General features: G+C 51.1%; 1 protein-coding gene across 1 annotated transcript; it reads left to right on the forward strand.

Moving 5' to 3' along the window:
- Window positions 1–1,020: 1,020 nt before the first annotated feature.
- BPIFB1 (BPI fold containing family B member 1) lies at window positions 1,021–21,477 on the forward strand. The gene is made up of 15 exons (XM_059038250.2): window positions 1,021–1,164; window positions 3,735–3,870; window positions 4,574–4,681; window positions 5,601–5,750; window positions 6,523–6,604; window positions 9,640–9,703; window positions 11,435–11,520; window positions 12,525–12,704; window positions 13,653–13,706; window positions 14,197–14,355; window positions 16,454–16,521; window positions 17,502–17,547; window positions 18,440–18,503; window positions 19,448–19,524; window positions 21,306–21,477. Exons 1-15 carry the CDS (start codon window positions 1,023–1,025, stop codon window positions 21,336–21,338), a joined length of 1,449 nt encoding a protein of 482 aa, XP_058894233.2. The 5' UTR covers window positions 1,021–1,022; the 3' UTR covers window positions 21,339–21,477.
- Window positions 21,478–23,444: the final 1,967 nt, after the last annotated feature.

Consider the following 23,444-nt stretch of genomic DNA (forward strand, 5'->3'; position numbering starts at 1 on the left):
CTCTGGGTCAGGATCCTCCCTCCCTCCAAGCAGGATCGTCCATAGGAGGCAGAAGCTGCTATAGGGTTCTTGGGGGCAGAGCCAGGGTGCAGGCTGGGAAGCTCAGGATGAGGTTATAGCTGCTGATGCTCCACACCCTGCAGGGGACAGAGCAGCCCAGGAGCCAGAACACCCCAAGCTCCTCTCCCAGGAGGCACCCACAGGCCTCTCCTCTCTCTTCCTGCCTTTCTCTTCCTGGCTCCAAACAGCCACCTACTCCCTCCTCAAACCACTGAGTTTTATGAATTAAGCAAAGAGCTTTCCTACCACTTTGCATCTTACCTGAATTCTCATCTCCCTCTGGCCTCCAAACTTCCTGTCCTGGGCACACACCAGCCCCCAGGGTGACATTTCTCCAAGTGTGGTCCAGGCTGTCTGGTTGCAGGAGAGGGAAAGCTTTACAGAGAAAGGGACACAAAAGCAGTTTTCAAGCATGAACAGGAGTTCAGCAGGCAGGTAAGGAAGGAGGAGAGCATTACAGGAAGCAGGAAGAGCAGGGCAAAGTCACACACAGGAGAGAACAAGGTATGTTCTGGGAACTTCAAGCAGCTTGGAATGACTGGAAATTTGTAAAGCAAGAGGGGAACCCCAGGAAGTGAAGTTGGCTGAGGAACTAAAGAAGCAGAGTGTTTTGTCCTGAGCACTGTTTTGTCCTGTAAGAAAATAGCTAATATTTTCCAAGTGCTTGCCTTGCAAAAGGCACTGTGCTAAATGCTTTCTAGATATTAACTCATTTAATCCCGACTCCATGAAGTAGTGGTTATGATGCCCATTTTCCAGATGAGAAAACTGAGGCACAGAGAGGTTAAGTTGATCGTCTAAGGACACAGAGACCCAGTAGGGCTCCAGAGCCCACTCTATTGACCATCTCACTAAACAGCCTCTCCTGGACTCCAATGCTCCAAGTCACCAGGCGTGGTGGGCCTGGCCTGGGTCTCTCTGCCCAGCTAACAGGGCCCTCTGTGCTCACCCCAGATTGTGCCATGTGCCACCTGCCAACCCCCAAGAAGATGGCCAGCCCACGGACCTTCACCTTCCTCTGTGGTTTGCTGGCAGCCAATCTGGTGGGAGCCACCCTCAGCCCTCCTGCAGTTCTCAGCCTTGGCCCAGAAGTCATCAAACAAAGTAAGTCTTGGCCTACCAGGACCTCACCACCATAAGGCAAGGGGGCAGGTAAAGCAGCCCTCCAAAGGAGGTAGAGAGTTCCCCATCACTGGGGTTATGCAAGACATTGTTGGGATCCCAGGTCTTGTGTGAGACTTGATTGGGTGAGTTACAAAATTTGGGAGTGTCTACCATCTCAAGAGTCCATGATTCCAAGATCCCTTCTTCTTAAATTCCACGATTCCAAAAACACACTACTCTGAGGTTCCAGGGCCTGCAGAAGGGGTGTACGGCCACTGCATGCGATGATGCAACTACCTCTCCAGCTGCTCTCACTTAAACCCCTTTGCCAGAGCACCTCTTCTGAGTTAGACTCAGGGTGCAACTAGTCTCCAGAGCAAAGACCCTCAGCTGGGAGTCTGGCCGCCTGGGCAACGGGCATAGCTTTATCACGCTCCAGCTCTGTGGCCCTGGCAACTCCCTGAGCCTTGGTTTCCTCCTCTGGAAGAGGGTCTGCCTCCCTAGGTTGTTGGGAAGTAACAACAACCTTCTTGTTACAGGAAGTAACAAGAGCTTAATGACCTCTACAGCTCAGCTTCTCAACCTCAGCACTGCTGACCTTGGGGGCCGAATACCTCTGCTGTGGGTGGCTGTCCTGTGCACTCTAGCTGTTTAGCAGCATCCTCAGCCCAGCTGTGACACCAAAAATGTCTCCAGACATTGCCAAGTGTCTCCCAGGGGACATTGCCCCAGTTGAGAACCACTGCTCCAGTGTTGTCCCCTGAGAGGGAGAAAAATCAGTGGGCTCTGGAGGTTCAACTGGAGCAAGTAGAGACCAATCCTCTGTATGCAGTGGGCCTGGGCTGCGTCTGGATGGGCAGGGATGTGCCAGGTCCTGCAGGGCCAGACAGGCATTGTAACCAGAGGAGGGATGGGGAGCAGAGAGCTCTTGACACTCTTTGGGGAGGCATATGTGCCTTGGGCCCACGCTGAATCTCAAGCACATGGCATTTCAGCCAGAAGGAGCTTGGAGAAGAGCAGCCATTTAGGTTCCCCAGCAGCAGAGTCTGAGTTCAGGAGCTGTGTGCAAGTGGGTTGTTCTGGAGGTGATCCCAGGAAATATCTGCAAGAGAGCGGGAAGCAAGTCAGGTAAGGGGAAGCCAGTTACCACTGGGAGTTGGAGCTCAGTCCTACTGGGCATCTGTGTTAGGGCCAGTCAGAAGGCAGCAACCACACAGTAAGCCCAACAGATTGGTTTGTATAAAGAATTATTAGCAGGAATTGGAATACTGGAAAATTGGCTAAAAGGAAAAAAAGTGAGAACGCCAAATGAGACCCTAGGGACTGGGATGCAGCAGGGAGCTCAAATCCAAGTACAGAAGAAACTTGGAGGAGAGAATCCTCCCCAGAACTCATGGGAGGAGTGTGTTGAAGCCACTTGAATAGTGGGGAAAGTTCCTGAGCTGTCCAGGGTGAGAGCTGGTCCACGGGTGGCAGGCTGAGGCCACCTGGCAGAGAACTGCCTGCTGAGGAGCAAATGGATTTCTTTGGGAAGCAGCCCTTGGACAAAGGGATTGCTGTTGACTCACTGGGAAGTTGGCCCTGGGTAACTGCCTGGAAGGGAGCTGGGGTGCCCCCAGCACTGGCTGCCCACGGGAGTCCACTAAACTCACAGCCTGAAGCTCTGGGAGGTGATGCCACTGGAGTCTGGCAAGAGGAACACCGGGGCCAGGAGGGGAAGCTCCTTCCTCCTCCATGTCCCTCCAGAGCCTCTCCTGACAGTGCTGAACAGTGAGCCAACTGGCAGAGGAGGAATATTTACAGGGATCAGCTCCATTGTCACAGGGCAGGCAAAAAAGCCCACTTTGTCTCTGAGAGGCACCGACACACAGGGACTCTGGGACACAGTGTCCCCACGTGGGGGGCGACACACCTAAGTCATCCTGTCCAAGGATGGAGGGAGCTGGGGTATTTATACACCAGTTTCCGTCAGTCATTGGCTGAGGTTTTCTTCTGGAGCATCAGCTCTCCAGCACTCTGACCTGCTCTGCACACAAGCCAAATGGGCTCCAGCTGTCAGGAAAAAAGTCCAACAGTGACCAGAACCCAGGGGTCCTGGCTCTTCCTTTCTCTACTTAGCACCTGGGGCTCTTTGGACAACAGGCCCATAGGATGTGGATGTCAGAGAATCATTAGCAAGTGAGTTTCAGCAGCAAAACAGCCCCAAACAAGGCCTTATGAGTTCCCTGCCTCTCGGCTCCAGAGTGTTTGCCCCTGGCTAGGGAGAGAGTTGCAGGTCCATGTGCCGGGTGTCCTGGCCAACACTCCTGGCAGAGGCTGGCAACATTCAAGGGTGTGAATGGTCCCACCTGTGCCCAGACACAGTCTTCATGTGAAAGTGATTCATCTGGACCCTCGTCCTCCAGGCCACATTTACACAGTGGAGATGATCAGAATGGAGCCATCCATACTCTCACTTTATATCCAAGTCCACGTAGCTCTGAGTGATGTCCCCTCCCAGCCTGGAGCCCCCACCAAGCCATCCTTCTCGCCCCTCCTGCTGGACCCTAATCCCTGGGATCTGTCTCCAGGGCTGACACAGAAACTGAAGGATCACGATGCTATCAACACCCTGTGGCAGCTGCCGCTGTTCAGTGCCATGAAGAAGGAGTTGGCCAGGGACGTGTTCAGCAGCCTGGTGAAGTCCATCCTGAAGCAAATCATCTGGTGAGTGGAGCAGAACCAAGTTGGGAGCTAGCTCTTTGCCCACACATCTGCCCGGGACACGCTTTGCATGCTCAATCAATCGGTCAACGAGCATTGGTTGCTATCAGCTCTGTGCCTGACCGTGAAAGATGGATCAAACAAAGCCTCTCCCTCAGAGGCTCCCAGAGGAGTAACAATAACCATAAGAGAGGGACCCAGGAACCCTAAGGGGGGTGACCTCAGAGGAAGGTCACCTGGGGTGGGAAGGTGAAGGGATAAGTCGATGCTTCTCAGTGGAGGGGACAGGTGAGCCAATGACTCCATGCTCACCAGGAGACAAGAAGAAATGGGATTCCAGGCAGAGGGACTGGCTTGAGCAAAGCCATGGGTGGGGGGAGGTGAGAGTCAGAGCGGCTGGTCCTCAGACCCCAAGGCCAAGAGGGAGAGATCAGCAGGGCCAGGGCGCAGAGGGTCTTACAAGTCAGCCCCAGGAGCTTGGATCCATCTCCTAAGTGATGGGGGAGCCATGGAAGTGTTGCGGGCAGGGGAGAGGAGAAGGATGGGGGCAAGACCGTGCTGAGGAGGAGTCAGCACACAGGGCTTGGGTCCAGCTGCTGGCTGGGCACTGGGGGATTGGAGACAGGAAAGATGGAGGGAAGCCAGTCTGGGGACGATGCTCAGTGAACATGAGGCATGAATCTCATCTCTCCCGTGTCCCATCCAGGCTGAAAGTCACCTCAGCCAACATCCTCCAGCTGCAGGTGCAACCCCTAAATGATGGCCGGGAGCTGATGGTCAATGTTCCCCTGGACATGGTAGCTGGATTCAACATGTGAGTGTCCCCTCAGTCAGGCACAGCTGGCCTGACAGTTTCCTCCACTCATTCTCCCCTTCCCCAACCTCCATGCAGGTGTCTGGAAAAGAGAGTTCCAAGCAGAGGAAAGAGCAAGTGCAAAGACCCTCAGGCAAGAGTGCACTTGCCTTGTTCACAGAACGGAATGAGGGCGGGGAAAGGAGGCAGTGAGGTGGTGCCCCGGTAGGCAGCTGGGGCCAGATCGTACAGGGCCTTGTGGGTCAAGGTGAGGACTTGGTGTTACCAAGCGAGATGGGAGCCATGCAGGGCTCTAAGCAGAGGAGGGACATGTCATGATTTCACATTCTTCAAGAAGCCCTCTGGCTGCTGTGTATGGGGGCAAGAGTGGAGACAGGGAGGCTATCCAGAAGCTACTGCAATAATTCAGGAGGAGACAATAATAGCATGGACCGGGGTTTAGGAACAGGAAGGTGGTGAGAAGTAGACAGATTCCAAATATGTCTCAGAGGACACAACAGGATTTCCTGACAGATTGAATGGGGGCTTGGGGTGGGGCAGGGGGAGAGGGGAGATTGAGGGGTCAAGGCAGCATGGAGTGGCCAGCAAACAAAACAGGGAAGATCATGAGAGGAGAGGATTTGGGGAAGGATCCATAGTTCATGGATTTGTGCATGTTAAATCTGAGATGCCATTTGAGAAGTGAGTTAGGTATAAGTTTGGAAGCTACTGACATATGCAGAGGATTTAAACCAGGAGAGGAGTCCAGAAACTGAGCCTGGGACACAATGAAGTCAACAGTTGAGGAGATGAGGAGAACCCAGCAAGGAGCCTGAGAAGGGAGGAATGAGAGCCAGGAGACAGAGGTGGACAGCAGGCTTGGCTTGATCCAGCCTGAAGCTGGGATGGAGCTCACAGCATGGGGCTCCTCCACTCCCAGGCCCCTGGTCAAGACCACTGTGGAGCTGCGCATGGAGGTGGAGGCCCAAGCCATCATCCACGTGGAGACTGACGAGAGAGACCACGCCCACCTGGTCCTCAGCGACTGCTCCAACACCCGTGGGAGGCTGCGCATCACCCTGCTACACAAGTGAGTGTGACCTCCTCCCACTGGGCTCCTGGCATGCCTGGGAGGGAAGCCAGGTGGTGTCCTGGTCCCATTTTACAGATGGAGAACTTTGAAGCCCACAGTAAGAAAAGGACTTATCTCTCCTGACTCCTGATCTGGAGCTCCCTCCAGGAAATCTGTGATGCCAAAGAGAGATCAAGATATCAAGGGTGAAGCGATAATGATGGGATTTCAGGCACCATGCCAGAAATTGGGGCAAACTTTCGAAGGTGGAGAGGAGGCTCTTTCCTAGGCCCCTCAAGCCACACAGGTAGGCTAGGGTGGAGCCATGGATATAAACTGTGCAGTCAGGCAAACATGTCTCCTTCATTTACTGTCCAGGTGACGCTGGGCAAGTCACCTCCCCATGCCTCACCTTCCAGGCCACAGTGAGAGGATTAACAGGGCAGCAGCGCTAAGCTCTCAGCTGAGGGCAGGGCACACAACAGATGCTCAAAGACATGGTGCTTCCCTCCATCTCTCCTTAGCAGGAGAATGGGGGGAAATGCCAACTGCCCTCATCCCAATGTCCAGCACAAATTCCTAAAGACACCCCCCAGGCCCTGTCCCTGAGAACTGTCTGCCACTGTCTACACCAGGCTCAGGGTCTACACCCAGCCTTGTTTCTAACAGGCACTGGGCCTTGGGCAAGTTCCTTCCTCTCCTGGACTCAGTCTCCCCTTCTGTAAAACAGGGGACGGGTGATCATCTCTGACCCTGCCTCATCTCTCTCTCCTCTTCTCCTCTTGGGAAGGCTCTCCTTCCTGCTCAACTCTTTAGCTGACAAGGTCATAAGCCTCCTGGTGGCAGCCCTGCCCAAACTGGTGAAAAGCGAGGTAAGTGGAATCAGGGTCTCTCTGGCCTGTGAAGCTTGCCCCCACCCCGTGGTTGGGGATGGAACTGCACGCTGGTGCTAAGGGACTTGTGTTTCCTTGAGTGGGAAGCTTCTGGGCTTGGGTCACTCTTTCAGCAGTGGATCCTTGAGATCAAGGTAATGAAACTCCCAAAAGTCAGCCAGGGGACCTGAACAGTGATGTGCTGATAAATTGCTCACAATTGACTCAGGAGGGGTTGGTTGAAGGAAGGGAGCTCTGATTTGTAACATTTACTGATTTCCTTGATGTAAACACCCCTTCCATTGCCAATTTCAAGCTACTAGTGTGATGTCACTGAGCGGAGTCAGGAAGAGATGCCTGGTAGCCCACTCTTGTATGGCATTTCCACCATGCATATACAATAGATGTAAATAAGCTAAGAACAATAGATAACAGTAAAATAAAACAAAATAATTAGGAAGTCATGAGTTTTGAGTTTTCATTGACTTTGATCTTAGCATAACTTATTTAATTGTAAGTTTATACAATTTAATTTTTAATAATGTCAAGTTTAGCACCAAGCTCAGATATTCCTGAAAATTTAACAGTGGGCCCTCGTAAATTGGTCCAAGCTGGCTCAAGCGCACCAGGGCCTCACACCATCCTGGTTGTGTCATCAGGGGTTTGTCACCCACCAGGTCTTGTTGGACTTATTTTTCTTATGTTTCTTATTCCTAAACACGAATCCATCTCATTTTATATGTCCCTTCAACGTCACAGGTAAACTAAAACTCTGTAAGTTGGATTCATCCACTGTGACCATTGATTTTCACAGTAAATTCCAAGATGTGTTCACAACAGTGATTCTCCTGGGGTTAAAAACACCTTGTCAGGGACTTCCCTGGCAGCCCAGTGGTTAAGACTCCACACTTCAACTGCAGGGAGCGCAGGTTCGATCCCTGGTCAGGGGACTAAGATCCTACATGCCGCACTGTGCTGCGTGGCCAAAACGAAATAAATAAATAATAAAAACACCTTGTCAGGTAATTAATATATTTTAATAAAATAAACTTTTTTGAATGGAAAACACACTATTATAACCAAAACTTTTGGGAAAAAAATACCCATAATCCTTCTACCTTAACTTGGCGACTTTTTTCTTTTGCATGTTGTTTTCCAAATCTCCATCCACATGCACTCAGATTTCTTTTTTTTTTTTTGCGGTACTCGGGCCTCTCACTGTTGTGGCCTCTCCCGTTGCGGAGCAAAGGCTTCGGACGTGCAGGCTCAGCGGCCATGGCTCACGGGCCCAGCTGCTCCGCTGCATGTGGGATCTTCCTGGACTGGGGCACGAACCCATGTCCCCTACGTCGGCAGGCAGACTCTCAACCACTGCGCCACCAGGGAAGCCCTTGGGCAGTTTCTTAAAGTAGAGCCCAGCTGGAAATTTCTTCCCAGCCTCCAGCAAAATCATATTTTAACTGACATTATACTTTAATAGCTCAAAATGTGTCTTCCACTAGAAAAGATGGCAAGAACTTGGGATTATAAAATGTTCTTTACATGATATCTGTTTTTAAGGGTGAAAAGCCAAATACAATTTGAACAATTTGAGAAAACTGGCATTCCATTAATCATCATGGTTTCCCACCATGAATCACTGGATTTGAAACTACAGTGCTATGAATATTTTACTTGTCATGAAGGGAAAAAGGCGCAGCATGTTTAAATCTGGCAGGAGCCCATCTAGAAAATGCTGATGCCCTTTCAGTGTAAATATGTGTGTCCCAATCCTAACTGCACATCAGAACCTCTTGGGAAGGCTTTTTAAAATACTGATATCAGGGCTCGACCTGAGAGATTCAGATTTAGTTGGCCTGGTGGGGCCCTGGTATCCCAGAGGATTCTAGCTGCCCCAGAGGAGGATTCTAATATGTAGCCAGAGTTGAGACCCAGGGGTGGAACTGAAGGAAGGGGAATTGTGGGAGAAGACACAGAGGGTGCCAGCGACACTCTTCCCATGAGGAACAGGCAGTGAATGCTGGGAGTCCCTGAGCTCAACTCCTCCATCCTCCCTGGGTTCAGGGTTGGCAAAGAAGCTGGAGCAGGAAACAGGTTTTTCATAGGAAAAATTAACATTTGTCAAAGTGCATTGTCATTTCTCGAGAGTAGCAATGGGTGGTCAACCAGAAGGTTCTTCACTGGGGAAATTGTACCTAAGACAAAATGACAAAACCTCAGAGCACTGCCCTGGAAAACAGGCTGCCTAGAGCAGAGAACAAGGCCTTTGGGCTCCATGGTCAAGTAAGTCAATTGTTTAACTTCCTCCCCAAGAAGAACAGCTCAGGCCAGGGGTTGTCACTATGGACATTTGGGCCCCCTAATTCTTTGTTGTGGCAGCCGTCCTGTGCATTGAGGGATGTTTAGTAGCATCTCTGGCCTCCACCTACTAGATGCCAGTAACACTCCCCCTAAACTGTGACAACTGAAAATGTCTTCGGAAATTTCCAAATGTCTCTTGGGAGACAAAATCCTCCCCTGCTGAGAACTGCTGCAATTTTGAGGGGAGAAGAGCTCAGGGGGCAAAGAGATGTGTTGGAGCTAGAAACCCACAGAGACTGTTCGTAAGTGTGGTTGGGTCTGTCTTGCTGGGCTGTATTCTAACCTGACACATGGAAGGAAGTCAGTACCAAGTGTTGACTCAAGAAGTGAATGAAGGAACTCATTCTCCATTTCCCTCCTATGGATACATGGGCTCTTGTGAACACGATGAGTCTGAGGGGAGGACAGCTGACAGGCCAGGCACACCCTGGACACAGGGCAAGGGACAAACCATTGCGAAAGATGCCAAGTGACACCAGAGGCTGTGATGGGCTCTGAGCAGCGGTGATGGCTGGGGACGTAGATGCACCACTGAGTCCTCAAGCCCATGGGTGAAAACCTGGCTGACCATGGGCACAGGGACGGGGCTCAGCCCAGGAGAGTTGGGCATGGGTCACTGTGGGGCTATATGCTGGCCCCTGGCTGATGGAGGCCCTGCATTTGTGCTGTTGCAGCTGTGCCCGGTGATCAAGGCAGCCTTTGAGGACATGCGTGCGGACCTCGTGAACATGACAAAGGGTAGGTGCGCCGCTCTCTCATACCTTTTTCCTTGACTGCTGAGCTGGCCTCCAGGCCCTGGCTCTGCCCAAGGCAGGCCTCCCCCAATAAGGCTTGAGCAGCAACTTGGCCCAGGAGCAAGTGAGACAAGAATCATCTGATCCCTGCCCAGGATGAGCAGACAGGAAATCACCACAACTGTGACTTCATGAGCACATGTGCAAGGTTCTATGTGAGACAGTGGATGCCCCAGATAAACGCAAGTTCAATTCCCAGTTCTGCCACTGATTTGCTCCATGGCTTTGAAAAAGCCAACTCTACCTCTTTATTCTGTTTCCTCATCTATAAAATGGGGTTTATGCAGCCCTACCTCACAGAATTGTTAGTGAGGATTAAAAGTTTATGGGAAAGTTCCAGATACATAGCAGGTTCTCTGCCTGGCACAGAGAGGTGCTTACAGATGTGTGCTGGATGGGTGGATAGATAGATGGATGGATGGATGGATGGATGGATGGATGGATGATCAGAGACTACTATGGGCTACTAGGGAAGAAATAAATTGTATCCTCAGATCACTCACAGTGAAATTCTGAGTTCTTGGACCCCTCGGAGAGGGGATTGGTGGGAAGAAGAAAATTCTACCATCTACTCTTTGGGGATCTGAAGAGGTTCATTCAAAGCCACCAGAGAGGAGTGGAAAGAAGAGAATGGAATCAATAGGCATTCAGCACCCATAGAGCACCTGCTTTGGGCCAAGCCCTTGGGCTGAGTATTTTATATACACTGTCTTACTGACTCCTCAGACAACTCCATGAAATGGAGTGGATCATTACCCCACTTCACAGATAGGAAACTGAGGCTCAGAAATGAAATCATTTGTCCAAGTTCACAGAGGAAATTAGTGATGGGGAAGGCTTTAACCCAATTCTTCAAGTTCCAAGTCTGATTTAATTCAGATTTGAGCCAACTTTACTAGGTACCAGTCCTATACAACCTATGAAGCAGGTATACTACTCTATCCCCACTTTAAGATGAGGAAACTGAGGCTCAGAGGGGCTCCAAGCCAAATCTGTTCGGCTCCCCTGCTCCCCAGGGGCAGGGCAGGAGGCCTCCCCCAGGAGCAGGCAGACCAACGACCGGCTCCCCACCCGCCTCTGCGACCCTCCCTAGTCCTCTCCATTTTCCTCCCAACAGCCCGGGCACATGAGACGCCACCGCCATCTGGCGGCCAAGTGGGGAATCCCAAGGCAAACGCACGCAATCCCTAGCACAGACCCAGACCCTGCCCCCCTGGGGGGAGGGGAGGTGCAGATCAGTCTGGTAGGGGAGGTAGACAGGTATAAGCAGTAGGTCAGTTTTGTTCCAAACCAGGACGTTGGCATAGGACCGACTGGATTCAGATCCTTTCACAGTACGCCCTTGAGCAAGTCACTTCACTTTTGTGGGCCTTGGTTTCCCCATCTGTAAAATAAGGGTAATCGTAGGACCTACCTCCTAAGGTTATTGTGAGGATTCCATGAGCTAACACATGTAAAGGTTTAACACATTACCTGGTGCTTGATATATGCTCAATAAAAGTCAGTATCATCATCATTTTTATCATGGTCCTTATCACATAACATCATCATTATGCCTGCTCCTTCCCTTATTCCACCTCAGGCAATAATGCTGCTCCAGCCAAAAGCAGCCCCAAACCATCCCATCCAATACTGTCCTCCACCCTCACAGAACTTTCTTCTTCTCCCTGAGCAGTGCCTGTTTCTCTCAACTCTGACCATCTGGAGTTTGACTTTATGTCTCCTGCCATCCAACACAATGTTGTTCATCTCATCCTGGGGGTGAGTGTCATGGGACCTCAAGGAGAAAGTGGGGACATCACTGCCCTTCTCTGACCCCCAAGGGTCAGACACCATGGGTCTGTTTCAGGGGAGAAAAACGCCAGTCACAGTTAGGACACAGGCTGATTTAGAAGAATCTCAACAGGCTGAACATGTCCCATGTAAACCATTCTGATGGAGAAAAATCAGCAGCTGGAAGCTACAGGCCACACACAGAACATTGACCCCAGTGACCTGATTTCCTCCAACCCTGATTTTTCCAGTCAGGGTGCAGACTGTGTGGGCCTCTTGGCCTTTCTCTCAGGCAAGCCCCTTCCATTCCTTAAATATCTGGTGACCTTGAACAAGAGCCCAGGATGGAGACACATCATTGAGGATCACACAGACCTAAGTTTCTCTCCCATCTCCCACAGCTCCCTGGTGTGTGACTTTGGGAAAGTTTCTTCACCCCTCTAAGCCTCAATTTCCTGATCTGTAAAATGTAATAACAATGGTCACCAAGGAGAGGAAGAAATGAGGCTGCATGGGGCCTGGCAAGAAACCAGTAACCATCGGTTCTCTGTAAAATGTGGAGCCGCCTACCCACACTGGGTCTGGACGCCCTCAGGGACCAGTTCAAGCAAGGCAGCGTGAATCTCAGACCAGTTTTCATGGATCCTTGGAAAACAGCATCAAACATTTTCATCCATTCTGTTGTAGTCTTGAATTTTCTCTTCATCTAAAGGGTTTGTGAGGTATCTGAGAAGTTGAAACCTAAATGCCACATAAGACATCTAGATTTTTTAAAAATCAGAGATTACCTGAGGGGTGCAAGTGCAGTAGACGTTGCTAGGCAGCTGAGATAAGTCATCATCTACAGCAAAGCACTGAATGCCAGGCTGATTTTCCTGGCAGCAAATGCAAAAAGGGAAACTAGCTGAATGGTGTCATTTCCTTCTAGGTTATTACTGGATACGTCGTGGAGTTAAAGTTCCCAGACAACTCTCTGCTCTGTGTCTCCTTAGGCCAAGTTGGTGGACTCGGAAGGAAAGGTGACTAAGCTGTTCAATGACAGTGTGGATTCCCTGAATCTGCCCTCCCTATACCACACCCATTTCAGCCTCACCATGAGGAAGGATGTGGTGAATGCTGTAGTAGCTGCCTTCCTCCCTCCAGAAGAATTCATGGTCTTGTTGGACTATGTGGTAAGCCTCAGCATGGGACAGAGCGTGAAGCCACCTCTGCCACATCATGGGGATTTCCTGAATCAATGGAGACACAAGGACCCCTAAGCAGGCACCACCTGTCAGGCTCAGCTTACATACCTCCAGTGATGGAGAGCTCACTCCCTTCTCAAACAGACCCTGCCACTGATATATAACTCCAAAGCTGAAAACCTCCCTGTAACATCCAGCGTCAGTCCTAGTTCTGCCCGCCTGGAACCTGAAACGCCTGCTTCCTCTACCAAATAACAGGCCTGTCCAAAGGGCATTTTAGATTCTGACTGGCCCAGGGATGGTGATTGCACCACCGCCGTCCACTGCAGGACCCACGGCAGACATGACTAATCTCTCAGGGCCCTCCTTCCTGTTGACCCTGGATGCTGACACAGCCGCAGAATCCTGATCAACCCAGCACAGCAGACAACCACCACTAGTCAACCGGAGTGTGCCGCCTCACCGGGGTGACCGATGGGGAAACCGAGGCCCAGAAGGGGATAGGTTTGGCCCAAAGTTAGGGGAGTGGGACAGGACTTCAGGTCAGCTGACAGACAACAGATCACCAACCAGGCTCTCGGGGATTAGAAGTCAGAGCAAGGGGCTGAGATGACAAGAAAAGGGGAGTGGTCACCAGCCACCATATTCATGACTATAGTAAGAATTCGGTTGCTTCTCTATGTCCTCTGAGAACAGGGAGCCGCCCACAGACCCACGAGCACCACCAACCCACAATAAAAGTCCAGGCTGGCGGGGACTTCATTCTCCACAGCCACTGACATAGGGGATGTTTCCCACCAGGGACAGACATGTGCACTGGACCACCAGGCCCTCCCAGCTTTTCTGGGGTTTGGGGGAGCCCAGCAGTGGGGCTGCTGGAAGTGTGTCTCCCCTCTCCCCACCAGCAGACCTGCTCTGTCTTCCTCTCTTCCTTAGCTTCCTGAGACGGCCCGCTACCTGAAGTCAAGCATCAAGGTGATCAGTGAAAAGGTTGGTCCATTTGCCATCTGCAGCCTGAAGGGTGTTTGCTGTGGTCTGTCTACTCGCCTCTGGGGAGTAAAGAACGTGTGGAACTGCTCTGTCCTTCGAGCACTGATGACTGTAACAGACTAGTCCCAGTCCTCACGGATATTTCAATCTAACAGGACAGTTTGACCTGAATCAAATAATTACACAGATAATAATTCAGTTACAAGTGTGGTGACAAAGGACAGATTCTAGGGGTTATGAGAGCACTACTGGGGCACCTGATAGAGTCTGGGAGATTAGGAAGGGCTTCCCTGAAGGGAAAAGTATTCCAGATATACGGAGAAGCAAAACCAAAGGCTGTGAGATGGGGAGAGCAACAGTCTATTCCAAGATCTGAGGAAGCAGGGAGTCCAGGAAGGTTGACAGTGGCCAGACCACATGGGGCTGCATGGGGTCGGCAGGCCATGGTGAGACACCTGGGAGGTCACATGTGGGTCTGATGTCCTTTCAGGCAGCAAATCAGCTGCGGCCCACACAAATCGTGAAGATCCTGACTCAGGAGACCCCAGAGCTCCTTGTGGACCAGGGCAATGCCAAGGTGGCCCAACTGATCATTCTGGAAGTATTTGCCACCAATGAAGCCTATCGTCCCCTCTTCACCCTGGGCATTGTGAGTTCAGTTGTCTGAGACGTTGGCAGCAACCTGGGGGACCCCCCATCCACTGTTCCTATTCACCCCTCTTGCTTTGCTGAACCTTTCCACCACTCTTTTTTATCTCACAGGGATAGGGGAAGGGAATTCTGAATGAAGAATCAGGAGATTTGGGAGCCCAGCTCTTTATTAGTCAGGATCTTTGGGCATAAATTTAATTCACATGCACAAAACGAATTGTATTAGCTCGTATAACTGAAAAGTCTAGGTCAAGATTGCTTCAGGAATAGCTGGATCCAGGTGTTCAAGAAATGTCATCTTCATTCTTCTCTCTTCCCTTGTTTTTCCTTTATGCTACCTTCATCTTCAGGCAGGTTATCCCTTCATGGAAGTGCCCCCAATCTACATCAGGCTTATAACCTATCCGCTTGGCAACCCCAATGGAAAAGCTTCTCTTTCCCAGTAGTTCCAGCAAACTTCCAAACCTGACTCTCATTGGCTGAGTTAGGGTCAAGTGCCCACTCATGAACCAACCAGTGTGGCCAGAAAAATGAAATATGTAAATTTTCTGAGCTGGGACACACAAACACACAGGAGTGGAGGATTGGGTTTGGCTCTATCCAAACCACAGGCCTGAGAGGGAAAGGGGTAATTCCTCTTCTGAAGTATGAACAGAACTAAATCATCTCCAAGTAAGTTCTTAACTGATTTTCACAGTAACCCCAGCAAGTCAGATCTCAGAACTTCTATATAGGGGGAACCTGTGAGTAAAGGTATGGGACTGGGAGCCATCAAAGGGCAAGCCCAGCAGGAAGGTATCTTAGATGGGGCCCTTAGAAACAGGCCCAAGACAAAGACTCTTATAAAAGTGATGTATTGGGGGAGAGCTCCAGGAGAAGGACTGAGCAAGGGTGTGGTCTCAGCTGGAGGCTTGCTTCTGCTTCACCCCACAGAGAGCTCTGGAGCATGGTGGCATCCACAGAGTCGAGCCCAGGCTGAAACAAGAAGGCTGGCCTTTGTACCCCCTTGTCTTTCAGTTGTTGGCCATAACTGCCCCCAGAGTAGGCACAACATAACCTCCCAGCAAGGCCGCTCTGCTCCAGCAAGGGCAGTTCCCCAGACAAAGGGACGGCCGGGCACTGTTAGCAGCAGCATTCAGCAGCTGAAGAATGGATGCCCCACCCAAAAAAAGGATCTGAGTGAGCCACCAGCTGCATGCTACAGAGGACAGGGAGAAGAAAGAGACGAGGCAAGGTTCATGGTTGGGCCCTGGATAAGTGAGGCCGAGGAATCTGGACATCAGCTGGTTGTTGGAGGCTAATATTACACTCTCCTTACAGGAGGGTCACTGCATGTCCTGTGCAGGCTATCCACACGCCACATCAGCGGGCACCATTCACACAACTATGGGATGCACAGTGCCCTGTCTTCCTGTGTGGGAGGTACTCTGAGCCCCCAACCAGCAGAGGAAGTGGACTGCCCCTGGTCAGCCTCAATCCCTGGGAACTTCCCCTCCATGGCCAATGGCAGGCACTTTTCAAAAGGTCACCAAGCCCAGGCCTGCAGGAGAAGTTTGTTCTCTGCATGCAGCTGCCCTGGAGCTGGAGCCTGGCACTTGGGCTCACTCCAGCCCATGGGTCAAGATGATGGATATCTTTGGCACCCGCGTTTGAGGCCTGGCTTAGTTTCTGACCTTTCCAATAATAATAACCAGTTAACATTTACCATCCTGTCTGCCCCTCAGTTTCCTCACCTCTACAATGGGGTAATAATAGGACTCACTTCACAAGAGTCGTGAGGATCAAAGGAGATGATCAGATAAAGCTCTTAAAACACCGCCTGACACACAGTGAGGGCTCCGTGTGTATTGGCTACTGTCATCATTGTCATGATCAGTAATCCTCTGTGCAGTCTCTTCAATGGGGTGTGGGTACAGGTACCAGCCCAATAGAGAAGGAATTTGAGGCCCACAGAGGTCAGACCCTTTCCCAAGGTCACAGCCAACAGCTGAGATTCAGACCGTGTCAGCTTGGCCTCAGAGCCTCCTTACAGAACCCCACACTCTACACCTGACACATCCTCTAAATAAATGGGGCCTGGGTTTCTCTCGTTGCAGGAAGCCACCTCAGAAGCTCAGTTTTACACCAGAGGTGACCTACTTATGATCAACTTTAACAAAATCAGGTAAACATGAAAATCACTGTGAAGATTCTGGTGATGAAAATGAGTCCTGTCTGGTGACCACTGGTTTCTTTCTTTTCTTTTTTTTAAATTTTTTAAATTTTTATTTATTTATTTATTTTTCACTGGTTTCTTTAAACACCCAGTGTTTTGAGCCTCTGGGGTGACAGTGTGAGTGAAGGCTGCTTCAGGAGAGGCAGAAAGGCTGCCTTGCCGGGACTGTCCCACTGTCAAGGACTGAGTGTGAGAGAAAGCAGAGAGGGACATGGCCTTGCAGCAGTCACGGAGCAGGCTGACCCTGGCCACGTGGGAAGAGGCCGCCCAGCACCATCCCCTCGGCCTGGGGCAGCCCGTTTTGGACACCAAGAAAGTGGCAGTAACAGTCATGCCCAGATGCTGAGCCCCCATGGGGCCCAGCATGGGGCCCAGCCCAGCAGCGCTCACCCAGCAGCACTCCCGCTGCCACCTACACCCCTGCCTGTCCTCCCCTCATCCCACCACCCTCCTGCTGCCCCAGAGGGAGTTCAGGGGTTGCAAACTGGAGCCTCCTGGGACAAATCAAGTCCATGGATGTGTTTTCATCAGCCCCCATAGGGTTAGGTTTTTTAATATAAATTAGTCGCCAACATATACAAATCAGAATATCTGGCCGCCATGGCCTGCATTCCTATATGGCAACAAACAGTGGAGCTAGGAATCAGGTACCCCCTTTAGAAGGAGAAAGAGCTCCTCAGTCCACCATGGTCCTCACTCCTGGGGGTGATCTTTCTGCCTGCTCTTTGGGCAACTATTTGTTTGCTATCTCCCCCCGCTTCCCCCATGCATTACAATGTAAGCTCCACGAAGCAAGGATTTTATCTGGGTCAGTGCTGTACATCCAGAGCCTGCACTGTGTCTGGTACATAATAGGTGCTCAGTAAATAGTTGATGAATGAATGACTGGGACTCCAAGGGACCAGCCTCATGGGCATCTTCTGTTGCAGCTCTGATCGGATTCACCTGATGAACTCAGCCATTGGCCTGTTCAATGTGAGTATGAACAGATTTTCCCTGGGGATGCAGGGGATTGCCGAGGATGGTCCATCTCAGAAGCAGACATTGCCCAGGATTTGCTTTGAACAAGGTCCCCACAGGCAGCCCCATGGTGAGCTGGCCAGCTTCCCCGATCTCGGCCTCAAAGCCCAACCTCCTGGTTCAGGTGTTTACTGAGCACCTACTGTATGCCAGACACAGCTGAGAATACACACAAACACACAGATACACACGGACTTTCCTTCTGTAAAGTTCTGACCCTAAATCAGAAAACAAATCTCCTTTATTCACATCTCATTTTGCTCATACAGACTCATCTCAGTGGTGACCCTGGGCAGCCCCTTCCCCCCAGTCCTCAGTTTCCCTGAGTCAGACTGAATCAGAGATCTCATATTGGCTGAATCCTGTCTTCTGCTGTCTTGGGGTATTTGTTTCTTTGTTTTGGGGAGGGGCAAATTTTTCCACCCTTTTGTTTTGTCTTTTAATTTTTTTTGGCAAATATTTTTTAACGGGGAGGTTTCCACATGAAAATCAGGACTTCTGGCTTCCCTTGAGAAGTCAAAAACTCAGGAAACAGGGTGAAATTCCCTTGGAGAATTCTGCTGAAACAGAGCGGTGGAGCCCTTGAGATTGGGGGCGAGGGGTGCATCCCACAAATGGACCCCAGTCCCCTACCTGCTGGATCTAGGGCCACCTGGTTTGTGCCCCACCCTTCCCCCTGCAGTCTGTCTTGTCCGTGGAGCCCTTGCAGTTCTGACCAGTCAGAAATCTGAGATTCAGCATCTCCACCAGCTGCCCTTGCCAGAGGGCGGGACTGTGCCCATCCTAGGAATGGCTGGAAGGACTTCAGATTCTCAGCCAGGGTGATGGGGCCCCTTCTCTTTCACAGCCTGAACTTCTGAAAGACATCACCACCAAGATCCTTGCCTCCGTCCTGCTGCCAAACGAGAACGGTGCGTCCCTTTGCTGTCCATCCCCCTGGTCCCCAGGGTGCTGAGGGCAGGTGCTTTACTTCTCCTGCCTGTGTCTCCACTTGGGGTCCCTTTCATTTATTTTCCACCTATCCTCAGAGCCTAGTTCTAATTCTGCCTCCTCCAGGAAGCCTTCCAGGTCACCCACCTGGAAATGAGCTTTCCCATCCCCAGCACTCCAGCCCAATTTCTTCACTCATGCCAGAGCCTAGGCATGCATGGCAATGCCCCAGGCTCACAGGGCTGACATCAGGAGAGAGACAGAGGTGGAAACAGACAACTAGAGCACACTCGATGTGCCTCCGATAGACCCTGGCTCAAGTGCTGATTCCCCTTCTTGCTGGCTGCCTGGCCTTGGACAAGCTGCCTTATCATCCTGAGCCTCAGTTTCTCCATCTGTAAAATGGGAAAATAAGAGCACCTTCCTCAGAGGCATAAAGGAGAAGATGTTTGTATGGGGGCAGAGAGGGGGCACCTGACACGGTCAGTGTTCAACCGTTATTAGCCTTTGCTGTTGTTGGCATTGTTATTTGTGTCATAAGTGGAGGAAGCCAAGAGAAAAGGTTGGAATTATTCTTGTTGAGCCCCAGGTCATGCGGATGGGGAGAATTGGTACCCTCTGACTTTTGTCATGTCTTTTATTGGAGTAAGAAATCTCAAGTATAGGCACGTGCTGTGGATGATGGGAGGCCCTGATGGTTCCTGAGCATGAGAGGGTGTGAGGGTACCTTTTGGAGCAGCCAGAAGCTGGGGCTGGAGACAAAGAATGGGGAGATGAGGCTGGGGGGATGCTAGGGCTGGAGAACAGGGAGAGGCAAAAGGGGCACTCTGAGTCGGGAGTGCCAGGTCTAGGAAATATGAGCCTGCCCACGGCTGCCCGATCCCACCCCAGGCCCACCATTCTCTGACCACACTTGTGATTTCAGGCAAATTAAGATCCGGGATCTCAGTGTCAATGGTGAAGGCCTTGGGATTTGAGGCAGCTTCGTGGTCTCTGATCGAGGTGAGTGGGGTTAAACATACAGTCTCCAGGAGAGCCCAGGGATGAGAGGTGGGTGCTGCTCTCCAATCCTGGGCCTTCTGGTCACTTATGGGGGACCTTGGGCAAGTCCTTTCTCCTCTCAGGGCCTCATGTCCTCATCTGTAAGCGGAGGACGATGGCTGTCCTAGCCTGGAGTCATAAGTCTCCAGCCTTTTCTATCTTACCTGTCATCCCAACTGGCAGAGGGAAGGGTAGGAGACTTTGTTAACTGGCTTCAAAGGCAAGTTGACATTTGACTCATTTTCAGCTGCCCACCCTCAAAAACTGTGTCCATGCTACAGCTGGCTTTGATGGAGAATTATGACAGCATACTGCGCATGATTCCTAGGCTGGGTCTAGACTCAGGGACCAGAGGACCAGTTCAAATGCTAACTCTGCCTTTCTCTCTAGCCAGGGGCCCTCAGGCAGATCTTTTGGCCTCTCTGAGCCCAGGTTCCTCACCCATAAAACCAGCAGATGTCTAAATATACAGGCCATGCACTAATGAACTACATACAATGATTCAATTATAATATAAGCACTTTATATAAGACACATACTGCACTTAATTCACGTTGGATGGACACAACAGGTGTCCATCCAACTGGGTGGCTGGAGCTTAGTATATTTCAGGTATCTCTTATTAGGGGGCATTTAGCAACTGTCCTCTTTTTTTTTTTTTAAATCAAGTTGCAAAGCATCATTTGCAGTTTGGGTTAGAAAGGTATCATTTCACCCTTTGAATCTGCTTTTTCCAAATTTCCTGTTTTGCTCTATTCATTTGTTTTGGACTAGCAGCACACTGATATCCTTTTCATAGCCTTACAATATAATATGTTTTTTTTGTTTTTTGTTTTTTTTGCGGTACGTGGGCCTCTCACTGTTGTGACCTCTCCCGTCGCGGAGCACAGGCTCCGGACGCGCAGGCTCAGTGGCCATGGCTCACGGGCCCAGCCGCTCCGCCGCATGTGGGATCTTCCCGGACCGGGGCACGAACCCGTGTCCCCTGCATCGGCAGGCGGACTCTCAACCACTGCGCCACCAGGGAAGCCCTACAATATAATATGTTTTAAAATCTAGTCAAAGGAATGAATAAATGGATAGATTTGAGGGAATTCCCCGGCGGTCTAGTGGTTAGGACTCTGTGCTTTCACTGCCAAGGGCCCGAGTTCAATCCCTGGTGGGGAACTAAGATCCCACAAGATGCTTAGCATGGCCAAAAAAAAGAAGGACAGATCCAAGATTAAACAAGTATGGCTTTAAAAAAGTTAATGGTAGAATCTAGGTGATGAGTATACAAGTGTTCACTATAAAATTCTTCAACTTTGCTGTATATTTGAAAATTATCATAATAGAATGTTGGGGGAAATCTAATAGGTTACATTCCTTGTATCACACTTAGCTTCCTCAAAAAAGGCAGAGTGTTGTTAAAAATTTAGCTGCCTGGGACCCAATGGATACAGCCAGGAATCTGCATTTTCCAAAGCTTCTTGGGAGTTTTGTTGATCTGCTGGGCCTGGGGACACAGTCCTATATAATCCCGGACTTTGCACCCAGATACTTTACCTGTGCCCCAGGCCCCTGCATGGTGTCACTGTTCACACACAGACACTCCTGCTCTTACCCTCCCAAGAATTTTTTATGAGTGAGTTCAGGGTCATGACCCCCAATGCCAGCAGTCACCTTGTGGAGGATAAACTAGCATAAACCACAAAAGGGCAGAATGTAAAAAAACTTTTTTGACTTTTCTCCTCCAATTCCAGGATGCCTTTGTGGTCACCCCGGCCTCCTCATAGAACCTCAGACCATTTTCCTCTCTCCCAGTGAAGACTTGCACGGCGGCCTTCCATGCAAGCTGGGTCTCAGTGGGAGTGTGGAAGCCAGCTCTGGAGACTGGCCCTCTCTGCAATAAATAAACTTGTCTGTGACTCCTGCAGTCTGGTGTGTCTTTGTCCCAACTCAGGGGTCATTTTGCCCCTGGCAGGCTTAGGGACTGGACATCCAAGCCACATCTAGGTCATGTTCAGGCACATCTGAACCAATCTGAGCCATGTCCAAGCCATGTCTTGGTGACATCAAAACACATGTGGACAAGGTCCAAGGTTTTGGCCACCTCCCTGAGCGACAGGAATAAAAAAGCCAGTTGCCCCCTCCTGCCTTCCACATCAGCTTCTAGACCACCTATGGTAGGACAACCTCTCTGGTGGGTACGCACGTTGTGTTGATCTTGGTGATATGGTGGGTCGAGGGCTCGCTGAACAGTGTGACTCTGGAGGCAGGATTTGAGTTAGGGCCTGGAACCCTCAGTGGTTGTTTGACCCTAACATATGGCTCCCCCTCTCTGGGCCTCAGCTTCCTTCTCTGTAAAATGGGGAGAATCTTAGTCCCCACCTTGGAGGGCTGTGGTGAGGATGAAATGAGAGAAAACAGTTCCCAGCATGTGGGAGGTGCTCAAACAATGTCATCTGTGGGTGACGTCATCATCACTCTTGTTACCTGGACTCCGGGATGTTGGGCCTTATCACTGAAGTCCCTTCCCACTTAGACAGCCCGTGACTGTCACTGTCTCCCTGGCCCTCCTGATGCCAGCAGGTTCAGGACAGACAATAAGGCCACTGTCCTCCAGACTCTGGGTCCATCCCAGCACACAGAGCTCACATCCCATGAGGGGCCTTGCAGGAAGGGACAGGCGGGTGTTTCAGGAAAAGATGCTACACAGCTTCACAGTAAAGACATCCATAAGGACACCTCGCAATGTGGAAAGGCAGCCAGGAAGGAGTTTGTCCTACAGGACTCCTACAGGTTAGGCCGAGAGGGACAGGACAAGACCCTGCACGAGGTGCTTACACTGGGGTCAGTGAACACTCACTGGGCAGTTGCTGAGTGCTGGGTCCTGTGCTGCAGCTCCCCACATGCATCCTCAACCCCCAGCCACGCTTTGTGGTCCACATCGCACATTCCATTATTTTTCTAAATCATATTAAACCTGGTTTTGAGCCCCCACTCACAAGGGAGCTGAGACAGTCCATCTCCATCTTCTCTGGGGCAGGTCTCCTCTGGCTCCCTAGGGTCATATGCCACGTTCTATTGTGAGAGTTTCCGAGGAGCCTGGAGGGTAGGGCAGGGCTTCCAGTCTTTGGTCCCATCTGGCGCCGATGAACGGATCTCCGTCCCAGCCCACAGGATCCTGTCAGAGGTGAGCAGCTTGGAGCCCTGGCCACACTGGGGCACTTCCCCAAAACAGCCATGGCCATGGCTCCTGGGCTCTGACCGCCCACAACTTCTTGGGCTTCCTGGAGGGTGGTGAATATATAACCCTGCTTCCTCACCGCTTGGGAGCAGGGAACAACACACTGGCTCCCACAGCACCCCAGAGGGACTGAGCCCCAGGTGCCCATGGGGTCACTTGCTTAATACACACCTTTATGGGCTGTCTCCCTCCCTGCCTCACTTTCCCCCTCTCCTACCAGTGTCTCCTGGCATCACCTCCCCTATCAGCTACCTGCACTCAAATCCTGGTCTCAAGTTCTGTTTCTAGGGAACCAAACCAAGACAAGTACTTGCTCTGCAGGTACTAGGCTAAGGGTCTTACAGACCTTCACTCACCCAGTGCCTCTCTTTGGCAAGTGAGGAAACTGAGGCTCTGACAGCTCAACACGACTACCAAGCAGCCCTTATCCATTACCCCGCACCGCCTCCCTCTACTCTCTGCTTCCTCATCACTCCCCCAGAGTCTCCACCCCCCCGTAAAGAAGGAGAGAGGTGGTCTTCTGTGCCAGCTCCCTTCCGATTTGCACCCTGAAACACAGGAGTCATCCGTGCACCCCTGAGGCAGGAGCCGCAGACCCGGAACTCCAAGATTCCAGCACCTTCCTGGGCTGGGAGAGGGAAAAGTCCTCTGC

Source organism: Kogia breviceps, chromosome 14 (assembly GCF_026419965.1).
Source record: "Kogia breviceps isolate mKogBre1 chromosome 14, mKogBre1 haplotype 1, whole genome shotgun sequence".
In the NCBI taxonomy this organism is placed as follows: domain Eukaryota; kingdom Metazoa; phylum Chordata; class Mammalia; order Artiodactyla; family Physeteridae; genus Kogia; species Kogia breviceps.